Below are 20,356 nucleotides of genomic sequence, written 5' to 3'. Positions count from 1 at the left end.
TCTATTCATCCATCCATCAATGGACCTGAACCCTGAGGTTGTTTTCATGTCTTAGCTATTGTGAAGAATGCTGCAGTGAATATAAGAAGGCAGATATTTCTTTCAGATCCTGTTTTCATTTTCTTTGGCTATATTTCCAGAAGTGAACTTGCTACATCATATGGTAGTTCTACTTCTAATTTTTTAAGGACCTCTATATTTTTTTCCATAATGGCTGTACCGATTTACATTCCCACCAAGTGTGCACAGGATTCCCTTTTGGTTCCATCCTTGCCAACATTTGTTATCTCTTACCTATTTGGTAATAGCCATTCTAACAGGTGTGAAGTGATATCTCATTGTGATTTTAGTTTGCATTTTCCTAATGGTTGTTGGGACTGAGTACCTTTTTATGTACTTGTTGGCCATTTGTATGCATTCTTTGGCAAAATGCTTATTCTGATGCTTTGCCCATTTTAAGTTGGATTGTTTAGGTTTTTGCTATTTATTTGTATAAAGTTTAAAATTGGGAAGTATGATGCCTCAAGTTTTGTTCTTTCTCAAGATTGTTCTGACTATTCAGTCTTTTGTAGTTCCATATAAATTTTAAGATTTTTTTTAATTTGTGAAAAAATGCTATTGGAATTTTGATAAGGATGCCATTGAATCTAAAGATGGCTTTGGATAGTATGGCCATTTTAACAATATTAATTCTTCATATCCATGAGTATGGGTTATCTTTCCATTTATTCACATTCTTCAGTTTCTTTCATCAATGTCTGATAGTTTTCAGTATATAGATCTTTCACTTTCTAGGTTAAATTTATTACTTAGATTATTTTATTGTTTAGGGCTGCTATTAGAGATGGGATTATTTTCTTTCATTTTTTTTTAAGATTTTATTTATTTATCTAACAGAGATCACAAGCAGGCAGAGAGGCAGGCAGAGAGAGATGGGGGAAGAAGGCTCCCTGCTGAGCAGAGAGCCTGACGTGGGGCTCAATCCCAGGACCCTGAGACCATGACCCAAGCTGAAGGCAGAGGCTTAACCTGAGCCACCCAGGCGCCCCTATTTTCTTTATTTTTTTAATCAATGTTTTGTTGTTAGTGTATAGAAACACAACTAATTTTTAAATGTTGATATCGTATCCTACAGTGTACTGAATTTGTTGGTTAGTTTTGATGATGTTTTGGAGTCTTTAGGATTTTCTATATATAATATCATGTCATGGGCAAATGAAGACTGTTTTACTTCTTCCTTTCTGATTTGGATGTCTTTTATTTCTTTTTGTTCCTTAATTGGTCTAACTAAGACTTCCAGTACTGTGTTGAATAGGAGTGGTGACAGTGGCATCCTTGTCTTGTTACCAGTCTTAGAGGGAAAGCTTTCAGCCTTCCATTGTTGAGTATGATTTTAGCTATGGGCTTGTCATATAGGACCTTTATTATGTTGAGGTATGTTCCTTCTATACCCACTTTGTTGAGAGTTTTTATCATGACAGGATGTTGAATTTTGTTAAATGCTTCTTCTGCATCTACTGGGATGATTGTATGATTTTTATCCTTCATTCATTTAATGTAGTATGTCACATTTATTGATCTGCATATGTTGACCCATCCTTGCATCCCAAGGATAGATCCCACCTGATCATGTGGTATGATCTTTTTAAAGTACTGTGAAAATTTGTGCAGGAGAAATGCAGTGGTTAAATCTTCAGGGAGGCACGAGGGCTATCCTGGTCATCGGTTTCTTCAGCAGCAAAAACTGATGAGGTCCTCTGCAGGACAGGCCACTGTGAACTGAGGTTGCGCCTGCTTGCATGGCTGACACTGCTACCCCTAGCTCTTCTTCCTTGTTCCAAGCTATCTCCGAACATCTCGGTTGAGCCAGTCTCTGGGTGAGATGAAATTGCAGCAGGTCCTTCATGCTGTGCATCAGAAGTCTAGGGAAGCTAATTGCTCACCTTACTCTTCTCCAGGGAGGGGAAGGAACTGTTGAAACGTGGAGTTCCCTCTCTGTGCTGAGCCACACCAGCCTGGGTGACAGGCTGATACAAGCAAAGTGAAGCTGTCCTTTTCTTTTATGTTTGTTTATTTTCAGGTTTTTGTCCCACTGTGTTTGGGGACTTTAAAAGGAAGGCATATGCCCTCTTCTTCTCCTTTCCTTGATATTACTGGCAAGAATTTAGTTATGGTGGTGAGCCATCTTAGACTATTGAGACAAAAGCAATACAACTTAGGAATAAAGCACAGATGCCTCTTTCATTGCTACTATTAATATTTGTCCTACAGATTCTTGTAAATGCAAATACACAAGAAAAATGTATAATTATGGGATAATACAACCAAAATGCGATTGTCAGTCACATGTTTTTAGACACAGAAAGTCCAAGAGAATCAACTCATTAACTACTAGAACTAACCAGAAAATTCAGCAATAAGGTCTAAACAAGGTCAACAAATGAAATAAAGTGGACTTTACAAGTAATAATATATTTTAGAATGCTATTTTTAAATTTCTGTTTATAGTAACAAAACATGACTCTTAAATACCCAGAAATAAATCTTTCAAGAAATGCAAGAAACCTGTAAATCAGAAGAAAAAACACTAAAAGCCATAAAACAGAACTAAGTAAATGGAAATAAGTATTGTTTTCTGAATGAGAAGTATCAATACTGTATATATGAGAGTTTATTCCAAATGGAATTTGGAATTGGAATTTGGAATTTATTCCAAATTCCATTAATCTAAATGGCATTGCAGTCCTAGATACTGACAAATAAAAATGACTGATGAAAAAGAATGAACAGAGAGAGAAGATTTTCCCTAACAAACACCAAAACATGCTATAGGGTTATGGTAAATAAAACATCATGATTACTGTAAAAATAGATGAATAGAACATTAGACAGGATAGAATTCCATCATTTCACATTCCCACCAATAGTGCACAAAGGTTTCAATTTCTCCATGTTCTTGCCAACACTTGTTATTTTCTGTATTTTTGATAGTAGCTGCCCTAATATTTGTGAGGTAACATCTCAATGTATGAACTTTTTAAATTTTTTATTCAATTTATTTAATCTAGACAAAAACAGTTCACAAAATTTTCCCCTCCTGCCCATCCCCTCCCCCCCACACCTCATGAAACCACCATTCTGTTCTCTGTATCTATGAGCTTGGTTTGATTTTGCTTTTTTTTTTTTTTCTTTCAATTTATTTATTTTCAGAAAAACAGTATTCATTATTTTTTCACCACACCCAGTGCTCCATGCAAGCTGTGCCCTCTATAATACCCACCACCTGGTATTATTTTTTCACCACACCCAGTGCTCCATGCAAGCTGTGCCCTCTATAATACCCACCACCTGGTACCCCAACCTCCCACCCCCCCCGCCACTTCAAACCCCTTAGATTGTTTTTCAGAGTCCATAGTCTCTCATGGTTCATCTCCCCTTCCAATTTACCCAAAAGCACATACCCTCCCCAATGTCCATAACCCTACCCCCCTTTTCCCAACCCCCCTCCCCCCAGCAACCCACAGTTTGTTTCGTGAGATTAAGAGTCACTTATGGTTTTGCTTAGTTTCCACACATGAGATCATATGGTATTTGTCTTTTTCTCTCTGACTTCTTTCATTTAGGATAATGCTCTCAAGGTCCATCCATGTTGTCACAAATGGCAAGATTTCACTTTTTTAAATAGATGAATAGTATTCTATTGTGTATATATACACCAAAATTTCTCTGTCTATTCATCTATCGATGGACATGTAGATTGTTTCTACATCTCAGCTATGCTAAATAAAGCTGAATTGAACGTAGGGGCACATAGATCTTTTCAAAATAGTGTTTTTGTTTCCTTTGGATATATATCCAAAAGTGGGATTGTTGGATCATGTGGTAGTTCTCTTTTTAATCTTTTGAGGAACCTCCATACTGTTGTCCATAGTGGTTGTACCAATTTAAACTCACACCAGCAGTACACAGGGGTACCTTTTTCTTCATATCCTCACCAGCCCTTATTTCTTGTCTTTTTGATAGTGGACATTCTATTGGCTAGAGGTGATATCTCATTTTGGTTTTGATTTATATTTCCCTGATAATTAATGACGTTGAGCTGTTTTAATGTACCTATCGGACATCTGCATATCTTCTTTGGAAAAAGGCCTATTCATATCCTCTGCCTAATTTTTAATCAGATTGTTCGTTTTGTGTTAAGTTGTATGAGTTCTTTGTGTATTTTGAATATTAGCCCTTATCAGATATGATTTCCAAATATTTTCTCCCATTCAAGTGGTTGCCTTTTCATTTTGTTTATGGTTTCCTTTGCTGTGCAGAAGTTTGTTTGTTTGAGGTAGTCCCACTTAAACACTTTTGGTGTCAGAATTTTTTAAAAAAATCATCAAAACCTATATTAAGGAGTGTATTGCCTATGTTTTCTCTTTAAAGTGTTATGGTTCAGGTCTTAACTTTGCGTCTTTAATCCATTTTCAGTTAATTTTTGTGTATGGTGTTAGATAGTGGTTGGGTTTCATTCTTCTGCATACGGCTGTCCAATTTTCTTAACACCATTTATTGAAGAGACTATCGCTTCTCCAGTTTTATTCTTATCTCTCATCATAAATTAATTGACCAGGTATTTATGGGTTTATTTCTGGGATCTATATTCCATTCCATTCAACTGTGTGTCTGTTTTATGCCAATACCATATTGCTTTGATTACTGTAGTTTTGTAATATAATTTGGAATTGGGGAACATGATACTTCCACCTTTGTTCTTTTTTCTCAAGATTTGCTTTGACTATTTGGAATCTTTTGCAGTTCAATGCAATTTTAGGATTGTCCTATTTCTGTGAAAAATGCTATTGAAAGTTTGATTGGGATTGCACTGAATCTATACATTGGTTAATGTGGACATTTTAACAATAATAATTCTTCCAATCCATTACCATGAAATATCTATCCATCTATTTGTAACTTCTTCAATTTATTTCATTAATGTCTTACAGTTTTTAATGTATAAGTCTTTCACTTTATTCATTAAATATATTCCTAGGCATTTTATTCTTTTTGATGTACTTATAAATGGGATTTTTTTCATAATTTTTCTTTCTTATACTTCATTATTAATGTAAACAACAGTGACTTGTTTTTGTGTATTGATTTTGTATCTTACAACTTTACTGAATTGTTGGTTAGTTCTAACAGTTTTTTGATAGAATGATTAGGATTTTCTATATATAATATCATGTCATCTACAAATAGTGACAGTTTTACTCTTCCTTTCCAATCCAGATGCCTTCCCCCCCTTAATTTCTCTGGCTGGACTTCTAATACTATGTTGAATAAAAATAACAAGAGTGGACATTTTTGTCTTGTTCCTGAGAGGAAAAGCTTTCAACTTTTCACCTTTGAGTATTACCTTAGCTGTGGGCTTCTCATATATAGCCTTTATAATTTCAAGGTACATTTTTTCTATATCTGCTTTGTTGAGAGTTTTTATCATAAACAGATGTTGAACTTTGTTAAATGCTTTTTCTGCATCTGTTTAGATGATCATATGGTTTTATCCTTTCTGTTGTTAATGTGGTATATCACATTAACGATTTGTGAATGTTGGGCCATCCTTGCATATATGGGAATAAATCCCATATTTACCATGGTATGTGATCCTTTACCATGGTATGTAATCCTTTTCATGTATTGTTGAATTCAGGTTGCTGATACTTTGTTGAGGATTTTTGCTTGTATGCTCATCAGGAATATTGGCCTGTAATGTGTGTGTATATGTGCTGGAGGGGATATCCTTTTGTGGTTTTGGTATCAGGGTAATACTGGCCTCATAAAATATGTTTGGAAGAATTTTACCCTCTCCTACTTTTTGAAAGAGTTTTAGAAGAATTAGTATTAATTCTTAGTCGAATGTGAAGCCATTTGGTTTTGGACTTTTGTTTGCTGAAAGGTTTTGCTCACTGTTTCAGTCACCTTGCTAGTAGTCAATCTGTTTAGATTTTCCATTTTGATTCAGTTCTGGTAGGTTGTATTGTTCTAGGAATTTATTCATTTCTTCTGGGTTGTTTTAACTCGTTGGCTTATAATTGTTCATAGTCTCTTATGATCATTTCTATTTCTCTGGTATCAATTATAGCATCTTTTTCATTTGATTTATTTTCATCCTTTCTTTTTTTCCTGATGAGTCTAGCTAAAGGTTTGCCAATTCTGTTTATCTTTTCAAAGAACCAGCTCTTAGTTCCATTGATCTTTTTTATTGTCTTTTTAGTTTCCATTTATGTCTTCTCTAGTCTTTGTTATTTCCTTCTTTATAGTTTCCTTGGACTTCACTTGTTTTTTGCTTTCTAATTCCTTGAGGTATAAAGTTAGTTCTTTATTTGACACTTTCCTTGTTTCTTGAAGTAGGCATTTATCACTATGAACTTTTATTTTTATTTTAGTTTTAGTTTTAGTTTTTAGAAAGCACACACATGGTGGGGAGCAGGAACAGAGGGAGAGAGAATCTCAAGCAGGCAGTGCAGAGTGGAGCCTGGTGCAGGGCTCAGTCTCATGACCCTAAGATCATGACTTGGTCAGAAATCAAGAGTCAGAACCTTACCTTAGCCAACTGAGCCACCCGGGTGACCCTGAACTTTCCTTTTAGAACTATATTTGCTGCATCCCATAAATTTTGGTATTACATTTCCATTTTCATTTGTTTCAAGTTATTTTTTTTTATTTCTCTTTTGATTTCTTCTTTGGTCCTTTGGTTATTCAGTAGCATATTGTTTAAACTTCATATATTTTTTAATTTTCCAGTTTTCTTCATGGAATTAATTTCTAGTTTCATATCATTGTGATCAGAAAAGATGTTTGATATTATTTCAGTTCTCTTAAATTTATTAAGTTTTGTTTTGTGGTCTGACATGATGTATCTTAGAAAATCTTCTATGTGCACTTGAGAAGAATGTGTATTCTGTTGCTTTTTGGATGGGATGTTTTGCAAATATTTGTTAAATACATTTGGTAGTATGTCATTTAAGGCTAATGTGTCCTTGTTGATTTTCAATATGGATAACCTATCCATTGATATAAGTGGTGTTAAAGTCCCCTACTTTTATTATGTTACTGTCTATTTCTTCCTTTAGGTCGATTAATATTTGTCTTATATATTTAGATGTTCTGAGGTTGGGTGCATAAATATTTACAAATTATGTCCTCTTGTTAGATTAACCTTGATCATTATGTAACACACTTCTTCATCTTTTACTGCAGTCTTTGTTTAAAGTCTGTTTTATCTGATGTAAATGTAGCTACTCCAGCTCTCTTTTGGTTTCCATTTGCATAGAATATCTTTTTCCATCTCTTCGTTTTCCATCTTCTTACATCTAAAGTTTGTCTCTTGGAGGAGATATGATGAGGGTGGTTTTTTCCATTCAGTCAAACTAGTCTTTTGATTGGAGAATTTAGTCTACTTACATTTAAAGTAAATATTGATAGGTATGTGGTTATTGCTATTTTGTTAATTGTTTTCTAGCTGATTTTGTAGTTCCTTTCTTGCTTACTTTCTTTGTGGTTTCATGACTTTCTTCATATATAAGGCATACTTATACTCTTTCCTCTTTATCTTTTGTGTATTTACTATAGCTGTTTTTTCTTGTGCTTACTTACATGAGTCTTATATATAAGAGTTTATATAACAGTCTGTTTTATTTTGGTAACAACTTGTGTTTGATCCCATTATAAAGTGTAACATTTTTATTCTCAGTCCATGTGTTTTTTTTTTTTTTTAAGATTTTATTTATTTATTTGACAGAGATCACAAGTAGGCAGAGAGGCAGGCAGAGAGAGACCGGGAAGCAGGCTCCCCGCCAAGCAGAGAGCCCAATGCAGGGCTCAATCCCAGGACCCTGGGATCACGACCTGAGCCGAAGGCAGAGGCTTTAACCCACTGAGCCACCCAGGCGCCCCCATGTTTTGTTTTTGATACCACATTTTACATCTTTTTATCTTTGTATCCCTTAACTAATTTTTGTAATAATAGCTTTACTACTTTTGTTTTGTAACATGCATACTAGCTTTGTAAGTAACTAATTTTTGTAAGTAACTAATCTGTGGTTTTGATTTGCATTTCTCAGGTGAGACGTGATTCTTTATGTAGATAATCCTAAACATTTATAAAACAGCTAGTAATATTAATAAGAGAGTTTAACCATTTCATGCAATATAAGGTCAAAGTACAAAAATCAAATGATTTTTATGTATTAGCAATAAATAGGAAATGAGAAAGAAAATTTTCAACTTACAATAGTATTAAACAAATTCTTTAAATAAATTCAATACCAAATGTTGGAATGAATGTGGAGAATGGAGAATTTTCATCTACTGTTGGTGGTGCAAGATTTGGTGGAAAGCTCTAAAAGTTCTAATAAATAAAACATTCACCTGCCATATGACTCAGCACTTCTACTTCTACATATTTACCCAAGAGAAATGAAAACATATGTGTACAAACATACAGACAAATATGTACAGCAAAATTTATAGCAATTTTTCTCATAATAGTCAAGAACTGGAAATATTAGGGGAAAATGCATTTTGGAAAATTCTCTCTTGATTTTTGAGGGGTAAAATCATCATTACCCCACCTCTGTCCCTTGTAATCATGCAGCAGACAAGAATGAGAGACAAAAAATCAGCTCCTTTTCACAGTCAATGTAGATCAGAACTGAAACTCTGTATTTCAGAATACGTGGAAGAACTGAAAAAGAGGTAAGATTGGTGAAAGCATGCAAAGGACACAGAAATAAGACACCATGTAAAGAAGTCTTAGGTCCTCCAGACCTCTGAAAGATCAAGACCTCTTAAAAGATGGAAGTTCACATGAGGTACAAATCCAATATCCCCTATTTGCAACAGTGGAACAGGTCTACAGTGGTTTGTGATAGCCATCCTAGAATTGGTTTGCTTTCATAAGGAAAGAGGGCTTAATGAAAAATAACAAAGACAAGAAATATCTGAAGGAGCCCGCTTGTCTCATAGCAGCCAAGAAAAGAGATTCCTTACATTGTGAAACAAAACAAAACAAAAGGCAAGCAAATCATAACAAATTACCTGGCAAATGGAATTCATCAAAAAAAAAAAAATTGAAGTAGTATGTAAAATTTCACTAGCCTGGAACATACCACAGGACTTTCTTCTGTGTAACTTTCTATAATTAGACGATCTAGGAAAAAATCTTCTCATTCAAAAATGAGTCCAGAGAAATGAACCAACACAGTATCTATGCAAATGTAGTAGAGTAAGAATGGAGAAAGACAGAAAAAGTAAGTGGCAGGAAAATAAGTCTCACCACAGATAAGTTGCCACAGAGCAGCTGAAAATTTTGAGTATAAATTTGAAATATTAATGAAATAATTTCCTCTAAAAAGCCCATGTTTCACGTGGAATTAAATGTAAGAATTTGGGAAAAAGATGCTGAGACATAGGAGCAGATGGAAGCAAGATAGCAGGCAAAGAAGGGAAGTAAAAGAAAAGAAATTATCTCATGAAATACATATATTGCTGGTCTCATATAAATGTGTATGTGTCAACAATTACAGTTTGGGTGTGGAAGGAATTGCCTAGGAAGAGGCATCAGAGAAAACTCTAGAGTATGAAGACTTTGTGTATCTTGAGCAGGGTGATGGCTTTATACATTGTCAAAGCTCATTAAGCTAAACCCTTAAAATGTGTGCACTATTTCATTTGTAATTTTGCCTCAGTTAAAAAATAAAGCATATTAGGGGGGAAAGGATTTATGAAGCAAGTGACAGAGATTCAACATATGTATAATTGGAGTCTTCAAGGAACGAAACAAATAATGGAGCAGAACAGATATTGAACCTATAATTCAACAATAATTTCCCTCCAATAAATAAATAAGCTATCAAGAGAAATAAGCTAGAAAGAGAAAACTTTAAAATGATCCTAAGAAACACAAATAAAGAGTTAATGGGAAGGGAACACCATGGTCTTCAATTAGGAAGACTCAGCATGCTAAAAGTTACCCTAACACAGATGGAATTTAACATGATTGAAATAAAATTTTGTTTTTTAGAGGGATTTGTTTTTTAAAGGGAGGGAAACTAGATAAGGTTCACATGGAGGTTCATATGGAAACCAAACAAGCAAAAATTACCAAGAAAAACCTGAAAAAGAAGGGTAGTAAGAGGGATTCCTAGCCCTGCCAGATGCTAACATTTATTATAAAGCCTTACTAGTTTAAATAAGTTATAAAGCTTCATTAATAAAAGAGAGATGGGACAAAAAAGAAAGTCCAGACCCTGACCTAAACACATAAGAAACCAGTGGGAGAAAGGTGAACTTTATTATTTTTTTTAAAGATTTATTTTATTTAAGAGAGACAGAGTGGGGCCAGGAGGGACAGAAAGAGACAGAGAGAGAGTCTTTTTTTTTTTTTAAAGAATTTATTTATTTATTTGACAGAGATCACAAGTAGGCATAGGGGCAGGCAGAGAGAGAGGAGGAAGCAGGCTCTCTGCTGAGCAGAGAACCCGATGCGGGATTTGATCCCAGAACCCTGAGATCATGACCTGAGCCAAAGGCAGAGGCTTAACCCACTGAGCCACCCAGGTGCCCCAGGGAGGGAGAGTCTTAAGCAGACTGTGTGCTGGGTCTGGAGCCCCATGCAGGGCTTGATATCACAATGATAAAGGCATGACCTGAGCTGAAGCCAAGAGTCAGACACTTATCTGACTGTGCCACCCACGCACCCTAGTTGAACTTTTTAATAAATGGTTGTAGGATGACTGATTTTATGTAATAATTTCTAAATGATGACAAATGGGTAAAAAACATATACAAATGAAAAATAAATTCTTACAAGTAACAGAAAAAACTTATGGTGAGAAAATGCATTTATATATATATCTCTTTGTGGAGAATGCTTTTTGAAGTATCACACAAAATTCAAAAATGAGAAAGAAAGGAAAATCATCATTGGATATTAAAAGCATAAGAAATATTTTTTCCAGGATGCCTCAGTTGGTTAAGCATCTGCCTTCCGCTTAGGTCATGTTCCCACAGTCCTGGGATTGAGTCCCTTATCAGGTTCCTTGCTCGGCAGGGAAACTGCTTTTCGCTCTGCCTGCCATTCCCCCTGCTTGTGTGCTCTCTCTGTCTCTGACAAATAAATAATAAATGCAGTCTTTTTTAAAAAAATATTTTTTTTCTTGGCATGAAACACTAATTACTGTGGAAAGAAAATACAAAGTATGAAAAAATTTGGATAGGCACAGTAGACAAATGTAATATCCAAATATGTGAACAACTCCTATAAATTGCTAAGGAAAACAGACAAAAATGACCAGAGAAATGTAATTATCTCTTAAGGCTGATGTTCAACCTTTTTTTTTAAATCAGAGAAATGAAATTTAAAAATACAGTGGGAAAACAAACTAGTGAAATCCTAGATTGGTGTTTTGCTAATGGTGTAGAGATACAGGTTCTTTTGTATTTTCTTTGTGGAGGTGTATCTTGGACCATCTTGGAGAGGGAAAAGATTAAGTAACAGCTTTCAAAATTAGAGTTAGACAAATCCTTTCGTCCAGCAATTTCACTTCTAGAGATATATCCTAGAGATGCAAAATGTATACTTGATTTACATTTATTTATTTATTTATTTATTTATTGCAACATTGCTTGAGCTGACAAAAGACCAAAAAATAACCTAAACATTTAGCTAACCTGTTCTCTGATCACAAAGCCAGGCATTGGGGTCCAGAGCTCTGTCCACCCAGAGTAAGGGATGTCCTTTCCTTATGCATGTGTTGGCATGATATGGACCAGCATTGATTCATGTCTTAAAGGCTTTTGTGAAGCAGGCCTAGGTTTTTAATTTTTTTTAATCTTCATTGTTGTCTTGCCCACACATAATTTAATTACACATTTACCCAACTTGTCTTTATCAAGTCCTTGCAAAGTCCTTTCTGGGAGGGGGAAAAAAAAAAAAAAGGTCCTTTCTGATCCAGTCTTAATAAAATAGAAACAACTCTCTTTCTGCAGCCGTTTTTCCTCAGCTTATGTACGAAGTAAATTAATCATGTAAATAACCTATTAAAATGAATATACACACATTTAAGAATAAACAGGAATGACAGTTGGCATCAGCTCAGTGGGCTGGGGTGGTTATGCTCTGGCGCAGTGGAAAGTAGCCTGCCTGCTTCAAGCATTCACCAAGCAGGGGATCAGTTGGTAAATCTGAAAGAAGGGTTGGAGAGTTTGGTTAATCCAGCAGGTTAGTTAAGTACGCATTTAAGAGAACTTTTATTACACACAGACAATAAGTAAAGAGCAATCTACTCTGTTCCAAAATAAATAAAATCCAAGTAATCCTAATAAGCCATGATTTGCTATATCTTTGCATTTTTGTATTGTGACTGCTTTGTCTTCATTTATGACTTCCATATGAGCCCACATTCTTTCCAATGTGTTGCAGGCTTTGGTCAAAGAGTTACAAAGTGATGTCCATGAGATAAGGCAACAAATTAGAGAGTTTCAAAAAATGCGAAAAAACAGGGATGCTCGCAAAACCTCAACCCATAAAGCCCAGACCTTGGCAGCTTCGATCCTGAACATTTCACGGTCAGATCTAGAGGAAATAATGGATACAGAAGATGAAATGGTAACATCATTTAAATATTTTTAACACATCAAATTTAAACACTTTTATTTGTTTTATAATTCTTAGAGTTTCGTCTTCAAGATAATATTAATGAAGGTCAGCACAGTAAAATGCCTGTGAAAATTAAATTGTGGCTGTTGACCAACTCAGAAAACATTTAGAGAAAGTTCACTGTATTATACAGAAATAAGCCAGTACATAAAACCTTTAGAACAGCATGTTGGTTATGCAGATCAGTTATTCAAGTCATTTCCTGTCTCTTCTATTTTTTAAATTTAGTTAATCATACATCTTGTAAGCTAGTATTTTTAATTAAGCCAATTTGAATGGATTTGAAGACTTTTCCTCCTGTACGAGCAAAAGTAGTACATATATTGACTTTCCTAGCTAAATTCAAAATTATTGCTGATCAAGTTAAAGAAAAAAATATATTTATGGATTTAAGTTGGGTGAAGTACTCCTGTCTGAGTGAATTTATGTGCATGTCGATCTGGGTCGTCAGTGACAGTTCTGTTCTCCTGGGGAGGCCACTGCATTTTACACATAGTCATGACCTCTTAGATAGCAGAACCTTATCCTGTGTCCAGTCTTCTGTGAAACCTGAGGGCGATACTCACTCCTTTTCTCCTAATAAGTCTCTGGACTTTGACACATGAATATTAGATTTGGTTGTTTGGAAACAATAAAGAGATGATGGTACTATGAATAAGTAAAATGATAGACTTAAATGTTTGTATGAGAACATCCTCCAGCCCCCCCCCATCAGCTGCTCAAAAAACTTCTAAAGAAAATAATGAAAACAGAAAAACTTCTGGAGTAGAGCAGATCTACGATTTGCCAAGGTTTTAAAACTGCCAAGAATTCTTAGAAAAGAGGTCAAAGGAATCCTGCAGAGATGATTTTCATCCTGTGGGTGAATAGGATAGTGAACTCTCCGTTTCCTATTTTTGGCACCCCAGCCAATGCCTGTGACTTTCTACACTTTGAATTCACTTTGTGAATTCTGAATTCTGAAGTACAAGAGCATTATCAAATATAGTATCAGATATAAGACACACAGGAAACGATTGTATCTCTGGCAAGGATGTTAACTATATCTTGCTATAGACATTAAATTAAAACGTCTTGATTGATAGTGAGAGTCCTAACAAAAAATTAAGATTGAGTCCTCACAGTTCCCTAAGAGTTTTAAAACAAGTACATGATCCAGATCCCTCATGTGTGTATCTCTGTGGGTTTGTGTACACACGTGTGGGCACAGATACAGATACATATTCTGAAAGACAGGCCATCAACTTTGTGTGGTCTCAAAAGATGCCTTCTCTGGGCTTCCAGATTAGCAAAAAGCACTCTTTCTCTGAATAGAAAAACGTTGTCCATTTTGGGTATATGAATTAGAAGATCTCTCTTCATAGTCCAAAAGAGTAGCTGGCACATTTCTGTCTGGGTAGATACATTCTAGAGTTGGAACACACAGCACTGTGAAATGCATACCGCACAGCCTTCAGTGGACATCCTCCTGGAAGAGAAAGGACACCAGTAGAAATCACAGTGCTCTGAGAAGGATCCATGCACCTTGATACATTTACTAAATTTAATTGTAGATCAGAGCTTAATAAGATCCCTGCATCTTTTCAGAGGTCTAGAGAGTTGACTGGACTTGTCCAAGCAGAGCCCAAACCACCTTACATTCTTTAAACCACATTGAACTCTAGTGAATTAGTATAAAAACTGTGATAACCTATGCAAAGTGCCTCCCCAGATACCTGGCCTCCAGTAAATTTCAGCAAATGTTCATTTCCTAAATCTGTCCTTTTTTGAAAAGTCCACCTTTTTGTAAGCTGAATCATGATTTTAACTGAATAATCTACTGCACTTACGAATACATATGAATACTTTACCTTGATCATTGGTGGGTTGAAAATATTTAGGGGCTTACAACACTTGAAGTAGAAATGTCCCTTACCTATCAGTTAACTATTGGATGTTTACAATAAACAAGCATTTAAAAACACCGGAGCCATGCCATGTCCTATTTTGTTTGCAGTTGTAACAGTTACTCCTTAATTATCTATTGAGAGGTCAGATTTCTTAATTAATATAAGGTTTATGTAATCTTACAAGAGTCACTGGTAAATGATTCTTTCATACAGCTTTGTCTTATTTTTCACTTTATTTTAATCGCTTTCACTGCCACCTCTGTCCCTACCTTGAGCTCCACTGTGAAGACAGAAATAAAATATTCCTGAATTGTATTGTGAAATACAGAAATACAGCTTTATCTTCTACATGTCAGTATTTATAAATTAAATATTAAGAGGACAGATTTGTGTATTCCCTACTTTGGAAGGACAGGCTGGTCTTTACGGAACCCTATTCTACCAGTATCTCTTTAAATTTATTCAGTATCTAACAGTGTGATCAAGTTCATGTAAATGGAATTAACATGGGTCTTTTGATTTTCTTCCTTTAGGACCTAGAAAGGACAAGGTTAGATGCTGAGAATGACCGAGAATGGCTGTTGTACATTCAGAAACTTCTTGAAGGACAGGTATTTTATTTTTCTGATTCATCTCCAAAAACTTCTTTAAAAAAAAATATTCCAAGACTTACACTTTTACTCGATGTCTAACTTTTTGTAAACACTTACCACATCATTTACTTCTGTTAGGTAAAGAAGTATTCCAATAGGTAGACAGGAAAGTTAACCCTCTATTTGTACTTTTGGACTTAACAAATGAAACAAATGCCTTGGGAAGGGCCAACACAGGTCTTAGCAAATGCATTAATTAAATTATTGAGTCAACCTGTAGGCCTGCTACACTGAAAAGGATCTATTCTCTCAGCCCTCTTAGGAGAAGAGATTCTTTATTATGTGTCTTTAAAGTTGGTGGTTGATATGGACACCTGAGGAGTTCATGGGTTTCGGTGACCTTTTACTATGGACCTGTTTCCAGTCAATTCATGTTTTCCTCACAGCCAGACAGCTGTTTATTACTGTGTCTTCCCGCATTCTCTACAATATTTTCTACTGAGACCTCGAGCAGCTTGTTAGTGGGAAGTAAATATTGATTTGGCATCCTGTCAATGCAGAAAGAATGAAAAAATTTCCACCAGAGGCCCCTCAAACATTTTCCTATCGACATTTTCTGGGCCAAGTGGAAAGCTGCATAGAGGATGACAAGGCCAAGACGAGCTGAAATCCCTGCGGGGTCCATTGAGACTGCTGCTGTGACCTGTGTGATACTTTTTCTTTCCTTTCAAGTATTTTTTTAATACACATAGAGTCTGCTGGGATGTGCCCCTCTTGTAAGTGATCAAGGGCAGTTTATTGGCAGGTGAGAGCCCAGCCTTTCTAGTCGTAGCCAGCTTTTGTGTTGACATCACCGACAGCATGTAATGTATTCGAAAACTCTTTCATTTACAGTTCTTATTGCTCAGCCTAATTGTGTCTTTTCGAAAAGAACCAAGAATTAAAAGAGCTAAAACGTGTTTTTCAAAAAAAGAGCCAAGAAAAAAAAAAAAAAAACCTTGACTGTCCCGTAAGTTTTGGAAAGTCCTCGTAAATGTTTGTGTCAAGATTAAAAATAAAGACAGATTTAAATGCTGTTATTTTACATTTACATTAAGAAAGAACAGTATCTGTCCTTTTGGAAAAATCAAGGATAAGTCAAATCCCATCTGAGCTACTGATATTCTTAGTATCAGTCTTATAGAGTTTTGAAACATCTGGAATCGCTTCAATAGTAATAGAAGGTGATCGGCAGTCTTTGGTGTACAGTTATTCAAGCGCAGATGTGTGGGGACTGGACAGAGTCTTATGTGGTGACAACTTACTTTTGAGAAGAAAGGCCATTTCTTAATTATGTTGCACACCCCATGCCCAGCCCAACGTTGAGCACAGCAAAGGAATTTAGTAATAATTGTGTCGGGTTATATTTTTAAGCTTGAAAATGATAAAAATAAACTTATGAATGAATTTTTTTTAATGTTCAGCTTATAAGCATGACCCTCTAATCCAGAACTTCTGTCATCAGTTACAACCATAAAAATAATACATCCACAGGTGTACATCTTTATTAAACTCTACGAAAGCATTCTTGACCCCAGTGCTGATTTTGTCTGATGCACCTGTGCAGATGTGCATGCACACATTCTGCGTTATCTGGGTGTGTGCCTGCTTTCTTTAGTTAGTGCAAAAAAAAAAAAAATTCCTGCTGAAAATGGCATCAGATCACTTCATACTGCAGTTTGATGTAGTGCCTTTTTGTGCCACTGAGCCTGGACTTGGGAATATAATTGCTTGGCAGTATTGATTTAATTGCCCGGGTTTATTTGTGGACTCCTAATTATTGACTGGAGGTAAATTTAATGGAGCGGCCTTTATGAACACTGGGAAAGCTCTGCTGTTGCTGTTCTACATAATGAACTGCGTCGTGTGCCTTTAGATCATTTTTCAAGCTAATTTTATTCCACTGTGACAGTATGAAAACATTTAAAAAGTCAAAGACTTTTTATTTTTATTACTGACATAGGTGGTTTTGCTGATGTCTTTGAATTTTGTGAAAAAAATAGGGACTTCATTGGCTGCACTTCGATGTCACTTCATAATTACACCCAAGAGAAAAATCTAGAAGATAGAAAACATCTCTCTCTCTCTTTTTTTTTTTAGCCTACTTTTCTTCTCTCTTGGTTTCAGCAATTATATTTGTCCTGAATTGTAGAGAAGGTTTTCTTTGTGCACCAATTTTGTGAGAGGCTAGGTGATGCTCTCAGGATCACGTGGCCAGAAGGGTGTGTGTTCCCTCCTGCGTCCATTGAGTAAGTCGTACGGTTCTGTGTATCTGGGTTACAGGATTGTTAGGCCGTGGAATAGTAGAGCACATTTCCTTCAAAAACGAGTTAATTCAATATTGATACTTGGTTATTAAAATATTTTGAGGATAAAATTGTCAGAAAACCTCTCTTTTATGTCTTCCCTCTGTGTTGGATGCTGTATGTAAGGGAATTCACAGATCTTAGGAGTCTATCTGGGCCTGCGGTTTTAGCTTTGGTTTAAGGATTGGGCCACAAAATTATTTTCTTGCAAAGTAATTTTTCTCAGCAATCATTGGATTAAAATTTGTATTTATAAAATATTTACACAGAATAAAAAGCCGTTCTGCCGTGTGGCAGCTTAGGACTCCAGGGTAAGAGGGTAATACCTACTGCTGTGTTAGCCAGATTCCCTGAGAACCAAAAGGTCTAAAACCTTAACCCTTTTCTATATTTCATACAGAATGCAAGTATATGTCCTTATTCCTTCAAGTGGTCCTGATACTGTTGGTAACTTTATATATTTAATCTTTATCTGCACCCAACCTACATCCCATGGATAGCTAACAATAAAAATAACACTTAAAAAAAACTTTCTAATATCTGCTATCATTTTTTATGGCACAGCTGCCACTTAATTTCTTTGAATATTTTTACTTGGAGTACTTCCTCTTTTTACGTGGTACATTTTTAAAAAATGTATAATTTATGGCAGAGACAAACAAGTTAATGATTATAATAGGATGGCAGAGCCCTTCAAAATTGTTTTTTCTGTAGTTTAGGGAGTAGGAGGAAAAACAGAGATAGGAAAAGTAGGCTGGGACCAAACTATGAAAGCTTTTGAGCAGGAAGGGGATGTGATCAGAGTTGTGCTTTGGAACAGAAGCCTGAGATCAGCCCATGGCAGGTCTGGAGGGAGAGAGACTGGGAGCAGGAACATAGTTGAGGCAAAGGGCAATGAGGGTCTGCATGTGCCCTCGCCATAAAAAGAAAGAATGAGGTAGATGTGATCCACATTACAGTGATTGAATCAATAGCAGTAATGAGATGAGGTGAAGTCAGAAAGCAGAAGCCATAGATGGGTGAGTTTAATACCCTACATAAAGAGACAGATGATGATACCTTTAAGAGTTTAAGAAACCCAAAGACATAGATCAAATTTGGTAGGGAGGAGATGTCAGTACTGAAGCCATAGAAAATTTAGTAGATGACTCCCATTAACAATATTCAAGGACTCACGAGCTTTTGTTAATTCAGCGTAGCCTTCTATCCAGCTCTTTTTAGTGAAATTTAACCATTTATGAACACTTTTCAAACTCTTACAACTCAGCAACGAAAAGCAAAAAAAACGGATTTGAATATACATTTCTGTAAGAAGATAAACAAATAACTAATGAGCACGTGAAAAGATGTACAACATTATTAACCATGAGGGAAATGCAAACCAAAACCCAAAATGAGTTACTGCTTCACACCAGTAGTAGGAAGGCTATAACAAAAGAGACAGACAATACCAAGGGTTGGTGAGGATGTGGAGAGATTAGAACCCTCACCTCATTCATTGCTGCTGGGAATGTAAAATGATGCCACTCCTGGGAAACAGTCTGTCAGTTCTTCAGAAAGTTGAGGAGGGAGATTATCTGTCCCCGAAGTTTCATCCACTGGGTAAGTGCCCACAATAAATGAAAACACATGTCCATACAAAAACTCCTACATTGAACTCCTACGTTCACAAAGGCATTACCCTTAATACCTCAAAAGAAGTGAAGGCAACCCAAAGGTATGTCAGCTGATGAGCAGATTAACAAAATGTGACATGTGCATGCATGGGCTGTTTGTTATTCAGCCATAAAATGGAATGAAGGACTGATACATGCTACAACATGGAAGAACCTTGTAACTTTTACACTAAGTGAAAGTAGCCGTAGACAAAAGGCCATATTTGTCTACGATTGCATTCATATGGAATGTCCAGAATGGGCAGATCTATAAAGACAGGAAGTAGAAGAGTGGTTGCCAGGGGATGGCGGGGGTGGGGGTGGGGAGATGGGAGGGGCTGCTAATGGGTACAAGGTTTCTTTTGAGAGTGATGAAAATGTTCTGGAATGATGGTCGCACAACCTTGTGAATATACTAAAAACCAGTGAATTACATACTTTCAGAGTTTTGCATTTTGTGAACTATTTCTCCATTTAAAAAATGCTCTCCTTAATACTGAAAAGAGGGGGAAAAAAGATTCAGTAAAAAATTCAGTAAATTTCTTATATCACATGTGCCATGTCCTCCACCATTAATTAGCAGAGATTGCCTTAAATGCCTTTGAATTTGAATTTCTGTCTCTTGGCCATACTTATGAATAAATGAGATAGATTATTTTGTTTCTTATTTAATTTTCTCCTTTCAGTTGGCCCAGAAGGAGATGTCCCCCTATAATACTCTGGTCAATCTTACCTTCTCACGTATCCAGACCAGGAGGGGCTTATACTCTGCCCTCTAAAAGACAACTGTTTATTTGTTCTGCCCATTCTGATCCTTAGAATTAAATTGTCATGAAGGTCACTTAGCTTTATTTTCAGGCCTTAAAATACCTGAAGCAGTCCTTTTGAATTGGGACTTTAAAAGGCATTGGAGGGAATCAGTGGTGATAAGAAGTGAACCAAGGAGACAGAAATCACTGCCTTCATGGAGCTTACATTTCTGGGGGTGGAAGACAATAAACAAAGAGTTAATTTGTATCAACACTGAAATTTATTAAACAGTTAACTTGAACAGAATTATATATATATATATTAAAATATGTATCCTTATACAAAACAAGTAATATACACTTACAAACACAATATGGTTCTTTACTAGGATTTGTATAAAAACCTTGAGCTGGAA

General features: G+C 35.8%; 1 protein-coding gene across 5 annotated transcripts in view; it reads left to right on the top strand.

Annotated features, from left to right (window-relative positions):
* The window catches only part of CNTLN (centlein), a 291,584-nt gene that overhangs the window by 264,951 nt on the left and 6,277 nt on the right, over positions 1 to 20,356 (top strand). For all 5 annotated transcript variants that reach the window (XM_044265616.1, XM_044265615.1, XM_044265613.1 and 2 more), the window contains 2 exons: positions 12,473 to 12,658; positions 15,132 to 15,209. In XM_044265616.1, coding sequence (XP_044121551.1) covers positions 12,473 to 12,658; positions 15,132 to 15,209 — 264 coding nt within the window. The remainder of the gene's footprint in view (positions 1 to 12,472; positions 12,659 to 15,131; positions 15,210 to 20,356) is intronic.

Source organism: Neovison vison, chromosome 9, assembly GCF_020171115.1.
Source record: "Neovison vison isolate M4711 chromosome 9, ASM_NN_V1, whole genome shotgun sequence".
NCBI lineage: Eukaryota > Metazoa > Chordata > Mammalia > Carnivora > Mustelidae > Neogale > Neogale vison.
This window is presented reverse-complemented; position numbering and strand designations above follow the sequence as displayed.